This window comes from Myiozetetes cayanensis, unplaced genomic scaffold (assembly GCF_022539395.1).
Source record: "Myiozetetes cayanensis isolate MyiCay16 unplaced genomic scaffold, myiCay2020 scf1, whole genome shotgun sequence".
Lineage (NCBI taxonomy): Eukaryota > Metazoa > Chordata > Aves > Passeriformes > Tyrannidae > Myiozetetes > Myiozetetes cayanensis.
Genome location: NW_026086604.1, coordinates 93868231 through 93890546, shown reverse-complemented (window position 1 = coordinate 93890546; position 22316 = coordinate 93868231). Strand labels below are relative to the sequence as shown.

General features: G+C 36.6%; 1 protein-coding gene across 3 annotated transcripts in view; it reads left to right on the top strand.

Moving 5' to 3' along the window:
- Positions 1 to 19952, top strand: part of RECK (reversion inducing cysteine rich protein with kazal motifs) — a 52244-nt gene extending 32292 nt beyond the window's left edge. For all 3 annotated transcript variants that reach the window (XM_050308587.1, XM_050308580.1, XM_050308594.1), the window contains 11 exons: positions 9 to 221; positions 947 to 1083; positions 3037 to 3177; positions 4591 to 4779; positions 8673 to 8795; positions 9248 to 9419; positions 11288 to 11480; positions 13397 to 13607; positions 15001 to 15074; positions 17546 to 17701; positions 18710 to 19952. In XM_050308587.1, coding sequence (XP_050164544.1) covers positions 9 to 221; positions 947 to 1083; positions 3037 to 3177; positions 4591 to 4779; positions 8673 to 8795; positions 9248 to 9419; positions 11288 to 11480; positions 13397 to 13607; positions 15001 to 15074; positions 17546 to 17701; positions 18710 to 18925 — 1825 coding nt within the window. In that variant the 3' untranslated portion in view covers positions 18926 to 19952. The remainder of the gene's footprint in view (positions 1 to 8; positions 222 to 946; positions 1084 to 3036; positions 3178 to 4590; positions 4780 to 8672; positions 8796 to 9247; positions 9420 to 11287; positions 11481 to 13396; positions 13608 to 15000; positions 15075 to 17545; positions 17702 to 18709) is intronic.
- The last annotated feature ends 2364 nt before the right edge of the window (positions 19953 to 22316 follow it).

Here is a 22316-nt window from a genome sequence, read left to right as displayed (position 1 = left end):
TCTTTAAGGCCAACAGAACTTTTTAGGAGCTGCAATACTCAGTCAGACCAGGGAGCCATGAATGACATGAAGCTATGGGAAAAAGGGAGTATTAAGATGCCATTTATAAATATTCCTGTGCTTGATATTAAAAAATGCCAACCAGAAATGTGGAAGGCAATTGCCTGCTCCCTGCAGATTAAACCTTGCCACAGCAAATCTAGAGGAAGTATTATCTGCAAGTAAGTACCGAGGGGGAAGAGTTTATAGCTTCTACTAAGGATTTTAATGAGAACTGAAAAGCTGCTGCAGAACTGTGTTTGATCTCTGTTGAGAAAACATGGCAAGGCAAACATGGAAGGAATATGAAATTTCATAGTTGCCACTGCTTAAATCTCCATCACTGTAAATGGAAGATGCTTGCCTGTTAATGAGGGGGATGTGTATGTGTTCATTGTAAAGTGGATTTATTGTTTGGGGTTTTTTGGCTCTCCGTGGTGTCTGAAACATTTTTCAGTTTTGGGACCTACTGGTGGTTTTCAGCTGACAGAAAGGTCTGGAAAAAAAGTTTATTTTTAAAAAAATTTTAAAAATAAATTTTGAAAGTAGGTGATTAGGTAGAAAATAGAGCCATTAATAGTGCAGGTAGTGAGGTAGAGTTCAACTCGTATTAGACATTAGTAAATTAAGGAAATGCTTGGTCTTGGAAGATACATGCCTAAAACAGCAGAGAAAATCAAGATCACCAAGCCCAAAGTAGTATAAGCAGTAGTTTCTGTCTTTGTGTCACAAATTTGTTCCTTCCCACTACGTAAAATGTAGCATATATCTAAACACTCTGTTGTGAGGCAGAAGGGGAAAGTTGTGGATTCAGGGAAGGGAATAATGTAGAAAGAAATCTTTTTCATACAAGACCTTTTATCTTCAAGTAGTGTTCACGAAATTCTGTTTCTTTATTTGTCTGAAGATCGGATTGTGTGGAAATACTGAAGAAGTGTGGAGATCATAATAAATTCCCCGAAGGTCACTCAGCTGAGAGTATTTGTGAGCTCTTATCTCCAACAGATGACTTGGAGAACTGTATACCATTGGATACTTACCTGAGTAAGTATCAACATACCTACGGAGCAAAATGAGAAACCAAGATACTTTGAATGCTTATCATTGCTCTTACTAGTTTTCATTATTTCTTTTAAAGAAAATTGTATTGGATTTGAGACATTTTATTTAATGTGTTAGGAAATTGCTATTTTCAAGTTGCCATAGCTCATTACATTTATTCTTTTTTGTATTGGGTGTATGTGGCAAGGCTGTTTTGGTAGCGGTGGAGGCTGCAGGGGCTGTATGGGAAGATAACAGGGCTGCACTGTGCCATACACAATGAGCCCACCACGGACCAAAGCTGAGCCAGCTATCCAAGTTTGTGGTGCCTCTGTGAAAAAAAAATTTTAAAAGGTGCATGAAGTGCCAGACAGCTGGAGGAGAAGGGAACAGGCAGAGTAGGAAGCAACAGAGGTTAGCACCAAGGTCAGAGGAGCGGGCTGAGCAGATGTCCATAAGGCAGCCCTGGAGGATCTCAGTCCCAGGTATTCCCTTGAGGAAGCTGCAGCCCATGGAGAGCCTGTGCTGGAGCAAAGGTGTGAGAAGGAATGAGCAGCAGAAGAAACTGGGGGAGGGGCAGAGAAATTTAGAGTAAGGAAGTGAAGCTTGAGCCTGGGAAAGGGAGGAAGAAAGAAGTTGCTTTAATGTTTGTTGGGTTTTTTCCCCATTATCTATTATGTAATTAGATATTTATTTTAGTTGGTGATACATTTAGCTAATTTTCCCCAAGTCAAGTTTTGCCTGCAATGGTAATTCTTAGGTAACCTTCCTGTTATCTCAGCCCATAGTCTTTTCTGTTCCTATGATACCTATTTTCTACACCCATTCCCTTTGGGGTGAGGGACTGGGTGGGAGTTTGGCTGTTAGCCAAGGCTAACTAATGCACCACACTTTTTTGGGGGGACATCATATATTCAGTACAAGCACACTAATATGTATTATCTAATAATCTGACTTGTTGAACATCAATGATTTTTAGCTGCTTGAAAATAGACGTGATTTAAAGCACATCTTCTTGATATACAGAATTACACTTTGCCCAGTTAGAATAACCAAAAAAAACCAAAATAACCCTTGGGGCAATAGGACACCAGTTTAGTAGCTATATGGAAGATTAAGGTTTCGTGATTCTGTTTTCCTCTAGCGTGTCTTCTCCCTCAGTGTGGAACACAATTCTATTAAGGAAATTTCATTTTGCTTCTAGGCTTCATTTAAATGCATCTTTTTTTTTTTTTCCCCAGAACTGCTCTACCCTATTACTACTTCCTGTTGCATATTTATCTCTGTAGGATTTAGACCTTTTTTTAGCTTTATAGGATTTTTCTGTTTTAGACCTTCTCCCAAATTAAATTTTGGTATTTCTTTCTCAGAATCCCAGAAACTCTGAAAATAGTAACATTTTGGTTAGTGAAAGCGTGCCTCAATAAATAAATTGTTCCCTGAGAGACAAAGTATTGAAGCTTTGGTTTGTTCTTTCCATTTAGCTGCTGCTTTCCCATGTTGTCTTCCCTATAATCTTGTAACAGGAGAAGATTACTAATGAGTTTAAAGGAAAAGAGAAATAAACGTTTATCAATAATAGCAAACTTGGTCAAACTTCAGGTGTGCTGGAAACCTCTAATTTGTTAATCACTTACTATGGAACTGCCAGTCCTTGTCAGCTTGTATTTGCCATATAGAGAAAATGAGTGGGGGAACAAGATAGAGGAAATATATTTTGGGAATATGTGAAGAATCACCTGGGTCATTATTTCCAGGACTGAGGACTAAGCTACTGAAATAAGTTAACTATCTTGACATGCCAAGCTCCTCCAACTATAATTAAAAAAGAAAATTAAAAAGCCTTCACAGAATTGTAAAAAGTATGATTTCCCTGGATGTAAGAAATTCCATGCCTTACTGAAGGAAAATAAACCTCATTTAAATCAATACAGATGCTGTATATTCTGTTTTCAGGCCCAAGTTCTTTAGGTAACATTGTAGAAGATGTTACACATCCATGTAATCCAAATCCATGTGCAGCTAATCAGTTATGTGAAGTAAATAGGAAAGGATGTCAATCTGGAGAGCTGTGCCTTCCATATTTGTGCGTGCCAGGTAAGGATTTTTGGAATTCTATTTACCTGAATGTTACTGATAAACGTATGTTACTGAAATACTGTTGAGTGTTTTAGAGTGAATTGCTGTGCCATGGTTTAACCTCAGTCAGCACCTAAGTACTGTGCAGCTATTTTACTTTCCCCTCCAGCGACCTCCAGCCTGGGGAGGAGAATCAGGAAAAAGGTAAACCCCATGGGTTGAGAAAAAAACAGTTTAATAATTGAAATAAAGTTAATAATAATAGTAATTGTGATGATGAAAACACTGGTGTTGTCTGACTTCTGCACCATGTGTAAATGTAAGCTGACTGGGGAGAAACTCATGTAAAATGAGTTTCAGCTACCTAACTTTGGAATGGCAGGCTTGGATGGTGTTCATAACAAGGGCCAAATCTACAAAAGGAAGTGTGAGACACTGCGATGTCCAACTTCTGCAGCCTTTTCATTGTTCCGCCTTAAATCTGGTAGTACTTGCCACAATTTTTCCCCTTCCTTTTAAAGCAAAAGGTATCATTCAGTGACATGAGGGATCACCTGTGGTTCTTGAAGCAGAAAGCTTGTATTTGGTGACCACTTGAATATGTGTATTGAGAGAGACTGAGCAAGTGAGAGCGACACTGATTGTTAAACTGAATTGCATGAAGCAGCCTCCTTTTTAGAGGAAGTGCTAGAGAACATTGCCATAACTTTCTCATGTCAGTTCTCCAAGCCTCTTTTGTTCCAGCAGTTCTGTGGCTGATCAGCAGTTCCTCCAGTGGTTTTTAATTACAGGGGAAATTACAGGGACTTTGCTTCACTTGTACATCTGCTGTACGTGTGCTCTTTCAAAAGTGAGGATAGGCTTAAGTTCATTCTTCATGTGAACCCAGGGACGTTGGTTTGGTTTTGTTTCTATGACTCTTACAAAATAATTTTACTTTCCTGAAAAACTGATCATTATTACGTTAGAGGTTGTATTGTCTTCAGTTGCTTTGAGTGTCATTCAAAGTCATCTGAAAACAAGCTTACACAGAGCTGTTGAAGAGACAATTTGCTTCTTCTAAAGGTTGGACAGTGACTTTTATGTTTGAATTCAGTCTTTTTATTGGTTAAAAGTTGCAGGGGATTTGTATATAATCTGTGTTTCGTACTACTACAGAACTGTGGGAAAAACTCTTAAAATACTTGAGAATTGTTGGAATAACAAGTCTGTTTCCCTAAAGTAACATTTTTACAGATACTTCAGAACATTGTCTCAACAAAATATCCTCTACTTCTACTACTCCTTGCCTCTGTGAAATGAGTGAATTTGTTTTAAAGAGCAAGAGCAAGGCTGCTCTAGGAACACCTTATGTTTTTCACAAGTCATAGAATAGTAGCAGTAGTGGCACATATTTACTAAATACGAGCTAAAATTTCTCCTTGTATACAGGCTGCAAACTGGGAGAAGCCTCTGATTTTATTGTCCGCCAAGGTACACTTATCCAGGTGCCATCCTCAGCTGGTGATGTTGGTTGTTACAAGATTTGTACCTGTGGGCACAGTGGATTGCTAGAAAACTGCATGGAAATGCGTTGTGTTGACCTCCAAAAATCATGCATTGTTGGAGGACAAAGAAAAAGTAAGTGCTGGAGAAGTAATGTATATAGCACACACTCCTTAAGTTATGAGTTTTGAGCTACATGAGAAGACACAAAGGATCTGAATGCAGTTTATCACTAAATACAAAATTTAATGTTTATCTCCCTATATATAATACTTGGTTAATTCCTGCATATGCTGGAGGGTCCCATTGTTGAAATCAAAACTGAACTGTGTCTGTCTCAACCAATCCAAGTCCTGTGTGAAGAGTGTTCTCAATACACCCTTTCCTTTTAGCACGGGGTGGTTTCTTTACTAGCTCCAAATGGTTTGGAGGTTTTGGGTTTGGTTTGGGTTTGTAGGGTTTTTCTTCCATGTGTTTTAAATACACGCATGAGCTCCCAAGGTTTGTGTTTCCACTCCAGTGGCTGGCACACAGATCTCTTATCCTACTTATTGATTCATCCAGCTTTAAGTTTGTTAGTGCTTATGCACATATTCAGAGTAGGAAGCACACACATTAAATGGGATTGGATAAAAATATAGGATAGGTTGTGGTGATCAAATGCAGGGTTCAGTGAGAGAGGCAAACTGTCCAGCTACCTGTCTACACTCAACCGTTCCATTTTTCCCCTTTTTCCTCCACTTTCTCACACATTTTCCTGCTTGATTCATCTGAATTCCTCCTTTTCATCATCTTTGGTCCTTCCACTAAACATCCCATAATAAATCACGCAATGTTAAAATTCGCCTCCCTTGATATCACATAATAAATCTGATATCCCTTTAGGGAATGAAGCTGGTCTAGGTTTTTGTGGTATTATGGAGATTACATTGCTAGGTTTCACACCAAAGACATTGGTTTAAAAAAAGTGTTTAAAAGACTGTTCTGCTAATGTGTACAAAAATGTTAGAAATATATACCTGTCATAGTCTGTCCTCTGCACTTAGATTTCTTTGAAACCTTCATAGCCTGTAGTTAAGTATCACAAGGCAGCCTATGTCTTTCAGAAGAAAAAACTTAAATGCTTTTTTGGTAATTAAATAAGAATTATAGTTTAACATATTAATTAACATATGCCATAAAATTGAAGATGAAAGGAAATACCTTTAGATGATAAAGGTGTATTGAACACTGTGGTTCTTTAAAGTCTTCCTCAGCGTGGTGGCTCTAGACCTCCTGCCAGGTAACTGTAAGATGAACAGCTTTTTATTTTAACAACAAATGCATATACTATCTCTTTTTTGACTTAGAGTTTAAGTTATTAATTTTCAAGATAACTTTACTCTTACTGTTAAGAGATTAAATTGACACAGCTAACAAGGATGAGTGGGGTTCTACCTAACCTGAGTCAAAGGAGTTAAAAGAGATGTGACAAGTGATGCACCTTTATTTTCAGATTTAGTCTTTACTTGAGAGCTTTAAATGTGTATTTTTGTCATGCAAGCTGGCACTGTAACCTTGGAAAAAGAAAACAAAATAAAAAAGTTTCTACTACGATAGGGGAAATATTAAAAATGTCTTGAATATAAAATGGAGCCTGTGCCGAGCTGTGACCTGTATGAAGCTGATGTCTTTGAATCAGTCAGCAAGCAAAAGATTTTCTGCAAGTGAACAGTTACATATTTCAGCACTGGACACTGTTTAGTGTCTGTAAGTCAGCCCTTTTAAAATACTGTCAGACTGACATCCAAGCATAACTAAAACAAGTTAAAGATACCTAATGAGTCCAAAATAATAGAATTACCATTCTTTTTACCATGTGATAAGAAAGAGTCATTTTTACATTAAGTAAAACCTTAGAAGGAAGGCACCTATTGTAGTTACATTTGTCACAAACATAATTTTCAGATTGTGAACCAAACCCTAAATCATGAAAGAGTAGGTAATTGGGATATTTCTTTATCGTAAAAGATACCAAGCAGAGCTAAATAATCAATTCTACAACTATTTTCATCACACAGGGAAGTGCCTGCTATGTTCCATGGAATGGAACGGGTGTTTTTTTGGAATCTGAGGGGTTTTGTTGGTCATCCAAAGAAGATAAAAGTCAGCCAAACATACTTAAAGCTTATTTTTTATTGTAAAATCAGTACTATTTGTTCATGGAAACAACACTGAAAACATCTTAACCTTAACAATATATCTGTTGGGCAGTTATAGAAAGTGTCTGGTGAAAGTAGATACTTTTAAAATACAGCAGTTAGCAAATACAGTATTTAAATAGTGACTGTAATCTTTTTATGGACCATTCTGTCCAAAGAAACTTGCAGTTTTTCAGATTATTGGTGAAAATAATCACAAAAAATGTCTGAAAGCTACATTTGTATTTTAGCACAGTATACAGCTCTCACTTGTTACTTGTATTGTAACAACAATATGTGTAGCTAATAGGTATTCAGTAAGTGCTGTCCACTTAAAAAACAAACCAACAAACTACCACAAACGCAAAGCCAGGCAGCTTCCTTTCTTTTACCATAGTGACTCATTAAGTGTGTGTGGTGATCAAGACTCTGGGTATTATGTAGTAAAAGATAACAATTACTAGATTCCAAATGTGTTAGATGATGTACTGAAAACAAAGAATTACAAGTTTATGGTCACCACATAAACTTTTTGTGGTGACTATATATTTAATTGTTTTTTATTGGTAAAAAGCCAGGGTTTAATCATAAAATCTGAACTGTGGTTTTTTAAAACCATTCTCTATAAAGCAAACAACACTGGAATCCTTTAACTGATGCTGAGGGGTTTTGTGTTGTCAGTTGACTCCAGGTAATGAAATTGCTGCTGATGAGAAAGCAGATTGCTGTGTGCACTCTTTCACAGTGAAAGCCAATAATCTTGCAAAGTTTTCAAGTGGATCCTCAATCAGTTACTCTGAAGAATCATCTCAGAGATCCAGTGTTTGGCGTTACCGTCAAACCTTGGGAACTTTTCTTCCCTGCTGACAAATACCATTACCCTCGAGTAGTACTGTGGTTTAAACAGAGTTTTTGTGCTACAGAGGCTTTCTCTCCCATCCCCTCTTGTTCTGCCCTCCTTTATCTAGGAACACCTCTTCTGAATTGCTCCAATGCTGAGGATTTTCCTTATGTCCCTGTAATATTTTTCAAAAATTCTTATTCTCAACCTCAGCCCTTTGAAAAGAGATTAGAGGATCTGCCTTATTTTGTAAGGCACGATCACTGTTATATTTTCCTGTAGAGCTGTGTATTTGTTGACCACTTTGGTTATGGATAGATCAGCTGTTATCAACATAAATTGATTTCACATAAAACGTACATCACAGTGAAGGGCAGCCATATGGACAGTTCAGAAAACCAAACTGGAACTGCTAAATCGAAGAAAAACTCCCTAAATTTGTAGTTTGATTCTTGGATTCAAGTATGAAAAAATTACTGAGTTATAAAATGCATTAAAGTCTAATGAAGACTGGAATGAAGCACTGGCACTTTTACCTCTTGACAAACGTACACACAAAGGAGAGAAATGAGCACTACAGAGGAGTTGTGCTTTGTGTGAGACTATGGCTAAAAGTTCAGCAGTCCTACGTAAATTTAATTTAGGAGAAGAATGTATCTTTACAAAAGCTTTACCTTTAAAAAACCATGGAGATTGCTAGCCAGAATTTACTGTTCTTAAAAAAAACACAGAGAAACCTAACTTATATAGGCTTTGAAAGGGCTAAGTGCTTGCTTCCCTGGTTAACTAATTAATGGCAACCACATGTGAACGGACTTCTCCTTTAAACGAACAAAGCAAAACTTGAAATCTGAAAAAAAAGGTTAGAAATTTTGGTGGGAAAGTAAATTGAATAAAGGAAATTACAGAAACAATTCATAATAAAAATGTAATATCGATGTAGTACATATGAATATGTAATCTTCTGGTATCATTTCATTAATTGTATGTATTTAATTTATTTGAAGGCCATGGAACATCCTTTAATATAGATTGCAATGTCTGTTCATGTTTTGCTGGAAACTTGATTTGTTCTACTCGTCAGTGCCTAACTGAGCATAGTTCAGAGGACGAACGTCAGAAGTTTACAGGTAACTTCCATGAAAACTATAAGTTTAATATTTTTTGGAGCAAGGATTATCAGCTTAATTCCTTTTACAGTATTAATGTAAAATACCCGATCATTTGTTATTAGTATGGTTTTTTAACTATTTGTTTTTCTCATGTCCAACCCGCACTGATGAAAAATCACATACCTTTTAAAAAAACAATATTGAAAAATAAAACCTCAATTAATATGTAAAAATAAGTAGAGATAAGGTATTGCCACTGGGTCAAGAGATAAGGAGTTTGGGGGGGAAAACGGAGAAAGCTGAGTGAAATCAGCAAGGAGACAGGGCCCAAATTTTGCTTCCTACTGCTTGTAAGTGCCTGTGATCTACAGCATTGCTAAAGGACAGGAGGGACAAAGGGGCTGAAGACCCTTTGCTGTCATAGCAAACGAGTGTGCACCGAGTTCCTGTTCTGTGTGTTGCTTTTCCAGGTCTGCCATGTAACTGTGTGGATCAGTTTGTGCCAGTATGTGGTCAAAATGGACGCACATACCCAAGTGCATGTATAGCTCGTTGTGTTGGGCTCCAGGACAATCAGTTTGAATTTGGATCGTGTATTTCCAAGGACCCTTGTAACCCTAACCCTTGTAATAAAAATCAAAGGTAAAAGCAGAACATGTTTTTAAGCTTTTCTTTGGCATCTTCTACTCATAAAGTAGACTTATGTTTTCTTTGAATGTGTTGTATATTGTAGTAACACTGTATTTTTGGGATACTCCAATAAAAATAACTTTTGAAGTAGCTACTTTTTTTTATCATACCAAGTTTTATCACTGCCAGGTTTTGGTTCCACTTATGTAGTGCTATATCAATTAAATTCATTTTGCAGATCTCATTTTTAGCAGTAAAAGAGACTTGATATATACTGTCAAAAGTGGGAGAATCAGATTTTGTTGGAATGGCAATAAGTGTCATATTACTATTTTGTTTCTCACCTTCTTTTAGTAGTTTACAAAGAAGACCTGCATCTGAATTCCAGACTTGGAGTCAGTCTTGCTTATTCAGTCAATAAAGCAAAATCTGCATAGACAAATATACTAAAACAAAAATATGCTTTGTACTAGTGTCAGGCGAAAAGCAAATCTGACCTTTCTTACAGAGATCAAAGGCTGTGGCTCATAATATTGGTCTCTGTCTTCAATTTTCTCTGTGTTGTGCAATACTGCAGTCTCCTTTGAATTTGTGCATTTTTCTGTTTTGAAGGAAAACCATCACAAAAGATTGTGTAATGCTGTATTTTCATGAAAGCTGATTGTAGCAATTTTATTTTTTTCCTTTTTCTGCACTTAAAATGCCTTGATTCAGGAAACTACTGAGAAAACAGTGTAGTTTTGTAGCTGTAATTATGCATTATGGTATTCAAAACTGGAATTTCAAAGCTGCATTGTGGATAAACACTCTTTACTTTTTATATTTGAAATTTGGAGAGTACAGAGGGGTTTTTTCCAGTTTTTCAAAATACCATTATGCTTAGAACTTCAATTTATCGTATAAGTAAAAGACTGTGCACAGTACATTTTTCTGGGTCAGTTTGACAGTGCAGCATAAACTAGACACGGTCATCTTAAAATGCCCATGATGTGCTTCACTATTTTATTATCTGTTTTAAGATCTTAATCCCACTTGTGAAGCATTTAAATCTTGAACCTTCCCTAATGGAAAAGACATACGTGTAACGCATAGGATCAGCAGCACTCAGGGAGAATAAAGACATATTGTACATAATCCAGCGGTAGCAGCACTGCTGTCCCTCAGAGCTTTTATCAGTCTGCTCAGCAGGGTTTATTGGCTGGCATTTCTCTAGCAGAGGGATGTCTTGCAGGGTATGTGGCAAATCTTTTGCAGATAAGACCGTGGAAGGTACGTATTTAATACAAAGGGAAAAGAATTTCTGCTGTTTACTGATCTGTAGAGGCTTAAGAGGAAATGGCATGCAAAAAAGTGGTTTTCCCTTTGTTCGCAGTCATTCCCAAGGTTGGATGTGATACAATACTCTGAACCTACAAAGCTAGCATCTAATTAGATATTTGTAATTGAAACCATTTAATCGTCTTGTAGGTCTTGTTTTCACTCCTTTCTCAGGGATGGGTGAGACTAGACCTCTGCAACAGAATCTTTTTCTCTTGCACTATTTTCTTGTTTTCTCTAGTTTTTCTTAAATATTCATTTACAAAATGAAGCATGGGAGTAGGTAAGAAGTTTACAAGCCTTTTTTGAGAATCCATTGAAAAACACTTGGTAGAAGATGAATGTTGGTGGGAACACATTGACTTTGTGTTGAGGTTTGTGATGAGACCTGAAAATTGGCTATTCAGAATGTTTTACCACTTGTATTTTCCTGCAGCTCTGCTGAACCACAGTTAGCTCTAAAGTATTAGAGATATTTCACTGAAAGTATTTTCCCTGAATATTTTGAGACTTAAAAAAAAAAATCCTATGACATGATAAGAAATTACTATTATTTTCTGCAGGTGCATACCAAAGAAACAAGTTTGCTTGACCAGTTTTGAAAAGTTCGAATGTAGCCAGCATGAATGTGTGCCCAGGCAGTTAAATTGTGACCAGACACGGGATCCTGTTTGTGACACAGACAATGTGGAATACAGTAACTTGTGTACTCTGTACCAAAAAGGAAAAAGTTTAGCATACCGAGGACCATGCCAGGTAGGAAGTGATCCTAGCAATAAATATCAAATCTTCTTTGTCCTTTGATGTTGCAGTTTGGGCTGGGTTTTTTGTAATACTGTGTTTTTTGCAGTATTCTGTTTGGCTTTTGTAGCTTAATAATTTAAAAATTTAATTGTAGCTAATATAAAAAAATACTCTCATAAACTTAGATTCAGAATTTTGTCAAGTGTTTCTCTGCTTTAGTTAACAGTTGTCTCAAAACCAATCAAAAGCTTTGCTTATGCTTTCTTGCGGTTAATGCTCTGATATTTATATTGTCTTCCTGTATTTTTTGCTACTAAAGCTTGCACTGAGGTATGTTTGCATTAATTAGTGCTGTTCAGGATTTTTTTACAGAATAGGTAGCCTGTAATACTTTTTTTAGTTAGTCTGGATTGGATTAGTCTTCATATTAATTCTTGAGAAAAATTAGGTTTAGTTTTTCAATCCCACTGCTCCTCACAAAGGCGGTAGACAAGCTATTTCTTTTGCTTTACAAGAAAACTCAGAAGCTGCTCTGTTCCAAGTCACTGGCTTTAGCATTGATAGGCTGTTCATCTCCAGGTTTTTCTCAAATCAGTCTCAAATCATGAAGGTTTATTTGAGACCTTCTCTTGGTCTCAACTAATGGGTATGCCCATGTAGAAATACAAACCATTTTTTCAGGGTTTTTCTGTATTACAAATGCTGTTACTCTTTTAACCCACTCTTAGTGCGTTAAAGCTCTTAGTTTTGCCTTTCTGTCTTTATACCTTCTTTTTTCAGCAACCTCATTAAGTACAGGTAATTCTTATTGCACACCAGATGCCTCATGAGATACTCAGAAAATGTTCAGTCCTTGAACAGTAAGAATCAAAGGAATATTGCATGGCTGTTGTTTTTCTCCAGCAGTTACCTATGTCTAGTATCCATGTTCACAAAGTTTTTGACAGTGGTGCCTCTAAGTTTTCATTCTTGCTTTTATAGGGAAGATGACTGCAAGATAAACTGTTTGGGATGCTCACATTTACTTGTCCTCTGTTTTGTTGTTAGCTTAGGTGTGTAACATAGGAACTGGGATTGCCTTTGTTTTTTAGAGGTTGTACAGTGATCCTGTACAACCAGGACTTAGTTGAAATACCCTGTAATAAAACATCTAACCTTAGCAAGAGATTATGGAATGAGTTGTGTCATTTCACAAGACTTTGGACAAAAGCATTAGTCATACCTTGCTTGCAGAGAGTCAGCAATTCTATTTGCTTCTGTTCAACTTCAGAAGCTTAAGTTTCTTGCCTTTTCACAAAGTGTCTAGTAACAGATTTTATTCTTTTGAAGTGTATGCATTTACCCTTATATAATAATAATAAATAATACATACATATGAGTACATAACTAATCAATAAAAATATACAATGTGTTAGAAATACAAGTGCATGCACAATAAATTTTAAGAACACAACTCCACACTAAGGTGAATTAATAAATAAATTACTAATGAGTTTTTAAATAAATTACTAATGAGTTTTTACAATAGAAAATGTTTATTAACAAGTCAACTTTATTAAAAGAATATTTTAAAATATAATGAAATCATAGTAATTTTAATTACTTTAATAAGGAGGTTAATTTAAATATGGTAATTTTTTTTAAGTGTTAGCACAGAACAAAAGTTGTTGTTTTCCAAAACATGTTTTGTTGTACATTTCTCAGATTCCACCTTACGTTTCTCTGTCATCTCCTTTACATACTTACCCTTTTCATTTATGACTTATTCATAAACTGGCAGGTTATTTACTCCCAGCTTCCTACTTTTTCAGCATCTGACAATATTAGCAGTGAACTCCCATTAGCTCTGTTTTTCCTCATGTTAAAACTACTCTGAAGTTTCTATAGCATGACTGAATTGACCTTGGAAACATTCCTGTGTGTTTCAGCCGTTTTGCAAGTCAGTGGAGCCTGTGTGCGGACACAACGGAGAAACCTACAGCAGTGTCTGTGCCGCCTACTCCGACCGCGTGGCTGTGGACTATCACGGACACTGCCAGGCTGTGGGGGTGCTCTCGGACTACGGCTTCCACATGGAGTGTGCCTTTGTGAAGTGTCCCCAGCTCTCCGCCACTGGCTGCAAACCAGTCATTGCACCAGGTACGGTAATCTGCTGTGGAAGTTTAATGCAGAGAGGAGAGAATCTGTGTATAAATATTTGGAGCAAAACTTGTGCTTTAAAATATTATATTCTGTAATGTCTTTGAGACTTCTAAGAGAAAGGATGAAGTAGAGATCTCTACTTAAGGCTAAAACAATCCAGCATCGGGACCCAGATGAGTAACCCTGGAGTGGAAAAGCTTTGGCTTTAGGAGTCAAGCTCCTTCAGTCTTGAGAAACTTGCAGCTGTGCCCAGGGGATGGGTTTGGGAGGAATTAATGAGGTCTGTGGTGTCTCGAGCAGGATGTCTCTAGGAATCTGATGAGCAATTTTTCGGAAGTGGCAGCACAGATACCACAGTGGGATACCAAGCTGTCATCAACAGAGGGTTCCCAGAAGAGCAAAGATGATATTTAATTAGAAGACAGAGAAAAATACCACATGTATTTACAATACTGTAAAAGAGGAAGACAGTATGGATAGTTTTGCAGTTATGCTGTTTTGAACTGGATTTTTATTGTTTTCACAAAACAATTTCACAAAAGTCCTTTATAAAACAACAACTACTCACAGGTAATACACAGAGCAAGGAAAGCTCCATTTTTAAAAAGAAACAGCTTCATTCATCTTTCTCATTTCTCATCCCCTTTGAAAAAGGGTCTTTGTGCTTTGCTATTACATTTAGTATTGTAAAAGTCACTCTGTGAATGTGAATTATATATAATAAGTTGAGGAGTGAATTTAATACACAGTCATGGGTAGAAAGCTGAAATATTAGCCCTCTGGTTTCTGAGATGGTGGGGGAAAACAGTAGGAGAAATATGACATGCTTCTGTGTTAAACACAAATCTGTCAGACAAGTCTTTTTCCCCCACTTATTATCTAAAGATTCTAAGCTCCAACATGGTGTAACTGCAGAAATGAATGCTTGCAATGTGCATAATTGCTTCTGTTGTGTCCTAGCAGTTATCAGTTCTTGAAATCCCTAATTTCTGTAGTTGCATATGCATGCATCCATACAAAATCTTGGCTTGTGATACACAAAGTGCCTCCAGTTTTTAGCTTACAATAATGAATGATCTTGAAATGAGTGAAAATTCAGCTTGTTTCTTCATGTTGAAAGTAGTAAATGTGTGTTGAAAGGTGACTGCTTTTGCATTATAAATGTTTTCAGTATAAAAAATACTATAAATGTGCAATTCTGCTATCAAATTGAAACAGTTTGCTTTGGTATTTTCATTCTCAGTTAATATTCAAATTGAAAAATATCAAATTGAAACAGTTTGCTTCTGCTATTTTCATTCTCAGTTAATATTCAGATTTTGACTCCTGCTTGCTTAAAAGTGAAAACACTACTTGCTTTTATTTCTGAGATTCTTCTTTATTCACATAGGAGCCTGCTGTCCGCTGTGTGCTGGAATGCTGAGAATCTTATATGACAAAGACAAGCTGGATAATTTTGCAAGGGTAAACAGTTTAAACATGCCTAATGTTAAATGGTATATGAAAATTCAAGTTACTGTATGCTTTCTCCTGGAAGGTTAACACATCATAAAACCTGTTATTTTTCAGTAGTTAGTGTATGACTGGGTAGTGGGTTTTTTTTATACTGCTTTATACTTCCCTTCATTTTTTTATCTGAGGCATATAAATGGAATTACAAGGCAAAGCAAAACAGAATTAGAGTAGGCACAAACATGCAGACTCAGGTTTGCAGTTTATTTGTCTTCTAACAGCGTGGACAAATGATATGGGAACAGCATCTATCTCATGGTAGTAATACAGTGTATATTTGTTATCTATGGCCTTTTGGTTAAGTTTATTCTGCTAGCTCACTGTTTCCTAATGTAGGCAACTTAATTCTGACATTTTCTTGTGCTTTGGTTACTTAGATAGTTGTCACTAGTTTTGTTGCTCATCAGCTAAACTGCTGGGTTTTAATTTAACATCTCCATAAGTTAGACTCCAGCATTCTTCATTGCTGCTCTTTGGAAACCTTCAGCACAAGACAGATCTGATGTTCATTGTCTATCACTGAACACACCATACTGGGCCCAGACACTCCCCATGTGGTGTATAAAAGGATTGCACTTTATTGACCCCTGCTTTTATGCTTCAGTGTACAGAAGGTAGCAGAACAATTGTCACGACATCATAACAAAATAGAATAATATGATGATTATGCCTGGTGAAGCAAAACAATTCATGTTTGTATCTGCACATGATTTTCGGTTTTTTAAATACCAAGAAGAATGAGAATTTTTCCAGAACAGAATTTTTCCAGTGTAGAATTGCCTTAACCCACTTATATGTTTGCAACTGGGATAATTAGCTATTATTGTAAAATCACAGAAGAATTTAGTTTGAACATTGGTTTTATTCTTCTTTTTTCCCCTCTCTTTTTTACTTCCCTTTGTCACCACAATCTTGCTGGCTCTTTCCTCTTGCTCACCTATTGCCACCATACACACTCTTCAAGTTTTCACAGCTCATATATTTAAAATGTATACCTCTATCTTTACATTTAAAATATGTGATCTCTCAAACATTCAAGTAATCATTCAAGAGTCAAGAGAATCTTAACATTGACTAAAAATTATGTAAGTTTGGCTGAAGCTCTTTCCTTTGGAAAAAGTAGTCATGCATGCCTCTTTTAGTTCAGACAGCTGGTTCATGGGAGAAAAAAGTGCTTCAAATACTAAAGGGTTATGTAAATTTGACTTTTTTTTTTTTTTTTCCTCCTCCTACCCCTCTGGCTGTTTTTTGTAAAGATATCAAAAAACAAAAGTCATGATAACACAGCAAAAAAAACACTAGAGATCTGATACGATTCTAATCTACTAGACTTCTAAACTAAGTAAAATACAAGTTTGACATAATCAGTCGTTCTTAAAAGTACCCCTGATCTTCTGTTTTAAGACTGTTGAACAGGGTTTGCTGATTAATCAGCATATCAGACTGGATTTTAATGGGTAAGGAAATCCCTCAAAGATCTGGTAAAAGAAGTGTTGTATGACACCTTAAAAATTTGATTCCTATAATCTACTTGGATCTCCCAGATTTCCACTTGTTAAGGTCCTGTACCAGTGGTCTCAAAAGAAATAAAGCTACAGTAGGATAAGAAGGATTGAGTTCTTGCAGCTAAAGCTAGAGAGCAAAACACAGCAGAATGACCAATAACAAGTGAAGTGTTTGTGTTGGTGTCTATGTATACATCTGTAAAACACATTCGTAAGTGATCTGGAAAAAAGTTGAAAAACCTTTAAGGTGCGGCAGTCCTTAAACAGACTGAGCATCTACAACCAAATTATTGTTTGTCAGATACAGACAACGGAACAAAGATAAAAATTTTAAGAGAAAAATGCATTTACCTGGTAGTTAAGTACTGGACCTAAAATGTCACTTGTTCCCTTATGTACAGACGTATGCCTGTCCCCACAGAGAGCTCTTCATTTCTGGTGACTCTTGGAACAGGTTCTGCAGCTGTAAAGCAGTGCCAGCTGGTAGGGCTGCTCTGCCTCTTCTTTCCCAGCATGGGAGCACAAGTTGCTGTAACAGATAACCATGTACATTATTTTGAGGTACATGATACATAGACACACTAACCGGGAAGGTGGAGAACAACACATACAAAAACTATGGTTAATTTAAGAAGTAAAGATTTTTCCCTTTCTTCCTTTTAACTTTTTTTTTTTTTTTTTTTAATGTTTTTGGGTGGTTTGGTTTTGGAGTTTTTTTTAGAATCAGAATAATTTTCTAGAATTATGTTTCAGAATGATTGAATTGTTTTGCTTTTTGATAGCATTTACAGTAGAATTTAGAACTGAGTAGTTTTAATGGCTGAAACAAATTTTCTGGCATGACATCAAGTTGTTGAAACTGACAGGAGAATTTTCCATAATATCACATCATCCACAAAGTTCTTTATTTTCTTCCAGGTAACAAATAAAAAGCCGATAACAGTACTTGACATTCTTGAAAAAATCCGCCTGCATGTGTCAGTGCCACAGTGTGATGTGTTTGGATATTTAAGCATAGAATCCGAAATTGTGATTCTCATCATTCCTGTGGATCAGAACCCCAAACCATTGCAGGTAGACTACATTATTATTATTTTGTTTACCCAGCACGGCTTTGCTTCATTTTTGCATGTATACAATGGTGCTTGTTTCTCAGGCAGGTACATTGTGCGTATTTTGATTGCCCGTTACCAGAGCAACCCTGATATATCCAAATTACCTCCAATTTCTGTCTCGTCCTTTAGCAGAAATAGCCCAAAATGTTACCAGGACTTACGCAGCATGGTCAGCTCTCACTCCACCTGTACAGGTGCTGTCAGATTCCGGGAGGGGAGGACTCTCTGAAATCAGAGATGCCACCCGAAAGCAGGGAGGAGCTGCTCCATTGCTGAGCTAGACATTCCTCAACTTTAAAAGCTTTGGACTTCCAGATACCAAGTTTGTCAAGTTTAAACTTCACCAGAGGCAGCTTTCAAAGGTGTTAAAGAGCCTTAGTACTAAATTCATTCCTGGGGTGCAGTAGAAAGTAGTGGAAGAAAAATTAATTTATGTTAGAAAATTCATTATCATCATGTCAGTGGGGGAATGGAAACCTGGGGTTTCTCAGGTTTTCATATTACATCCATTCTCCCCTTCCCATAAAAGAAATCAGTCTTCCCTGATTTGGAAGAAAAAGCCCAATAAGGAGAAAATCCTGATTTTTCCACTGTTGCAGACTTCAAGGCAGTATCTTGGTCTATCAGGAAGGAAATCCTCAGTTCCAGAGGGTTCTTACTTTAGTTATAATCTACTGTGGGTTTTTTGGCATCAACATTCAAAACACATCACCCATGATGACTTGTATAAGGCTTCCTTCCTTTTCTTTTGCTGCTACTCAGGGCTTCCACAGAAGTTTTCATCACACCAAGGACTATGATAAGAGCTCTGATATGTTTTCTAATAAATACTCCCCAAAATTATGTAAATCTTATGTGCTCGTGGGAATAACTCAGATTTTCTTTCCTGAATTTTGCTATCTAGCAAATGTTTTCGCACTGGCATTTTACATGGTAAGAAGAGAAACTTTTTTTTTCCCCCCCACAGATTGAAGCCTGCAATAAAGAAGCAGAAAAGATTGAGTCCCTGATAAACTCAGACAGTCCAACATTAGCATCACACGTGCCACTGTCAGCTCTAATTGCATCTCAAGTACAAGTTTCATTTAGCATTTCTTCTCCATCTGTTCAAGTGGTGCCTGTTCTGCACTCCCTGTTCGTAAGCCTTTTATTTACCTTGTCAGCATTAATATATTATATATAACTGCTTGGAAAATATGCATGAGTATTGTGGCGTTTATGTTGTGAAGGACATTCAGAATTGTTGATCACTGAACCAGAAAACAAAAATCGTGGAAGATCTGATGAACTTGTGTTTTTCAATGAAGAATTAGAAGTATTTGAATAATGTGAAAAGATGATTCTCTTATTCATTACTAGTCAGAAGACTGTTTCAGCACAACTAGATTGTTTTCCATTGATCTTGGGAACAAATATAGTCTGGAATGTTCTGACATTATGTATTTATGGTTTTTGTGAGAAGGAATCTCATAGGGCTTTTTCAGCAATGAACAAAACAGTGTTTTGAGTTTAGTAAAGAATGTTAATTTTGTATTATTCAGATGCGTATCAGTGACAACGAAAAGCATGCACCTATTTTAAACACCATTTTTGGAAGAAACAGATTGCTGCTACTTAATTACCTTACCAAAAATTTAAGAGTTTATTCTCATGTAAATATGCTTTCATATTTTATTATGAAGGAAACTAACTAGCCCTGGGCCTGTTTCAGTAGGTGTCTTTACTTGGACTAGTGAAGACTTGCAGGACATTGGGCTCACTGCTTGTAAAATGACAATCAAGCTCTATGCTAGTACCTGACTTCAGTGAAGAAATATGTTCTTTTTATAGTTTTGTACATTTCAGAATCTCATATTGGATGCAAAATTATAAAGAATCTCAGTATCTATATTTAAGTGCCATTTAAAATATTGCAGTATTTGCATGTTATCTAATGAAATTTATACTTTAAATGTTTATACAAACAGTATGTTTTATTATGTATTGTATTTTATGCACCTGACCTTAGTCTACATGAAGTATTTTATATCAGTATTATGATAGCCAACTTTTGAAGTATATACAGAAAAACTTATTTTTGCCAAAATGCTGAACTTCGAAAGAAAGCACTGAAAACTTTTTGAACGTGTATGTTTGTAGCATGTTTGTAGCAACTATTTTCTGCTAAGTCTTTTAAATGCAAAAGTATTAAAGCTTTTTATTTTAATAAACACTTTGTCACGTGTCCTTGTGGAGAATGCAAGTCATTCTGTAGAATTCTGCAACGCAGCGTGTATTTTCCTTTCTCTCTCAGCTCAGCACTTAAAACCAACTGGCACTTACGTACGTTTGTGCATCACACAGATAATGTTTCCAAATAGATTTCAAGGGAGTTTCAAGGGTGCAGGTTTTCTACCAAATCTGTGCCAGGTGCATGTAAGTTTATGCTGTGAGTTCCAGACCCGATTAACTATTGAAAAAGAAGGTAGATGTTTCTATGGGACCCTCTGGGTACAGTCATCCTCAAGTTTTGATTTGGAAGAGGCTTCTGTCACTTACAACTGGAAATCTGCACAAATGGAAAGGACAGAAATACTGCCTCTTTTGTACCTAAACTTCAAGGCTCAACCTTCTGCACAGCAAAACAAGTCACTAGATGTCCGTACTTGCAAGGCAGCAGAGGGAGTTTCTTTGGAAACTCCATGAGTTGCTTTTCTAAGTATATCTCTGTTGTTTGTTTTCTCTTAATGAGGGAAGAGCACTTTTATATTTCAAGTGCAGTTGCACTACATATATAGTTTCTGAGTACTTTTGGTCGGTGATGACAAATGAACATAATCTTTGAAAGTGTTTCTGCCAACTAACTTGAGGAAGGCTCATGCACGTAATCATCCAAGTCTAGAAACAAAAAACCTGTTAAACATGTTGATAATCCATCTGTTTCTGAAATTTTTCCTGTGGATTCCTTAGACTTGGACACAGGAATATAATGAATGTTTTTGAAAAGCTTTTTGAACTGAAGTGGCTCAGATGATCTCCACAGAAACTGCAAACAATTCTGATGGTTTATTGAATTCCTTATATTTTCCAAATCATTAGCAAACATCTCTTAAACATGTAGCCTGTTAGCTTACTTAGCATTTCTGCTTCCTAGCATTTTCTAAAGCAAATCTGATGGCTACTAAAATGAAAGGAATTATAAATGTCTTAAGAAAAAAAAAATATATATATATATGTACCACATGGGAAAAACTAGTTAAGTTTAAAAACATACCCTTTGTGGGAAAGAATATACAGTGAACTTATTTTTATACACCTGTGAAAATTTTCAGCAATAAAAAATAAAAACAGTTGCCTCAGTTTGTATGAAGGATCTGGAAAGAAGCAGAATTTAAACCCAGAGATTTTTTAATTCATATGTGAGTTTCCAGTACTTGCTAAAAAACACTGAAGATTTTTAGGTGTTATGTTAAATATGTACAGAATTAATGAGATTTCATAGAATCCTAAATTCTTAAACAGAAGTCAAGCATCCAAAGTGTACAGGGCTTAGGTTCTTTTTGCTGGATGAACAAAACTATTTTCAAGGACTACCTCAAAGGAATGAAGAAACTGTTTACTTACAAGTTTCGAATTCGGTTGAACTGGGATAAAGATGGAAGAAACCAAGCACCGTCTTACTTGCAAGTTAGAAATGAGAACGTAACAGGGGCAAATTTGATACAGGTTTCAGAGGAGTTTTCCGTAGCAGTGCTAATGAGTTTCTGTCACCATCTGTGTGGAAACCTGGGTTCACTTAAGAAGGAATGGGGACAGCACAAGGGCACTTCAAAGCAGCACAAGCCTGTTTGTTTCTTTTATAATAGGACCCAGATGAAATGTTTGCCAAACGTTATTTGCTTCTCTGCTGAAAACCAGTTAATGGCAATAACTGGCTCTGGAGAGATTTCCAGTTCTCTTTCAGTTTGCTTAGTTTGGCTCTTCTCAGCAGGGTGGCAAGGAAAGGATCAGCCACAGGGGCTGTGTGCCACCTGTGGCAAACAAAAGCAAGATATTTCTGGCTGAGTTTTGAGTCCAGCAGGACCTTTCAGAGAAGGTGAGAGGCAGTTCTGAGAGACCATGAAATCAGCACCTAAAACTGCAGTGTCACTGCATAGCCTCACTCTTCTCTCATGCTCTAATTTTATGCTACTTTAGCCAGAGTCATAACTTGGAGATTTGCACATATGTCTCTCAATTCAAAGGCAAAGTGTTATTTATGCACCTTTTTCTGACACTTTTTCAGCTATTCCTTTTACACATAACAAACAATAGTTCAATTTTTTTCCTCGCCACCTCTACTCCTAGGAAGCCCTGGAAGCATTTATGGGAGCAAATAAAAATATGTGAGTGCTTTGTAAGATTGTGGCCTAGGTGTCTCATATCTGAAGTCTGGATTGTAAGGTGACCTTCTAGTCAAATGAATCCCAAAAAGCAAAAAGTAGCAGTGAGTGGAAAAAAGATTTATCTGCCAGGGTTGTGCTAGACCTGATAGCAACTTCCTGCAAGTTCTTTGAACTGTTGCTTTTATACACTGAGACCAGTAGCTCCAGCTG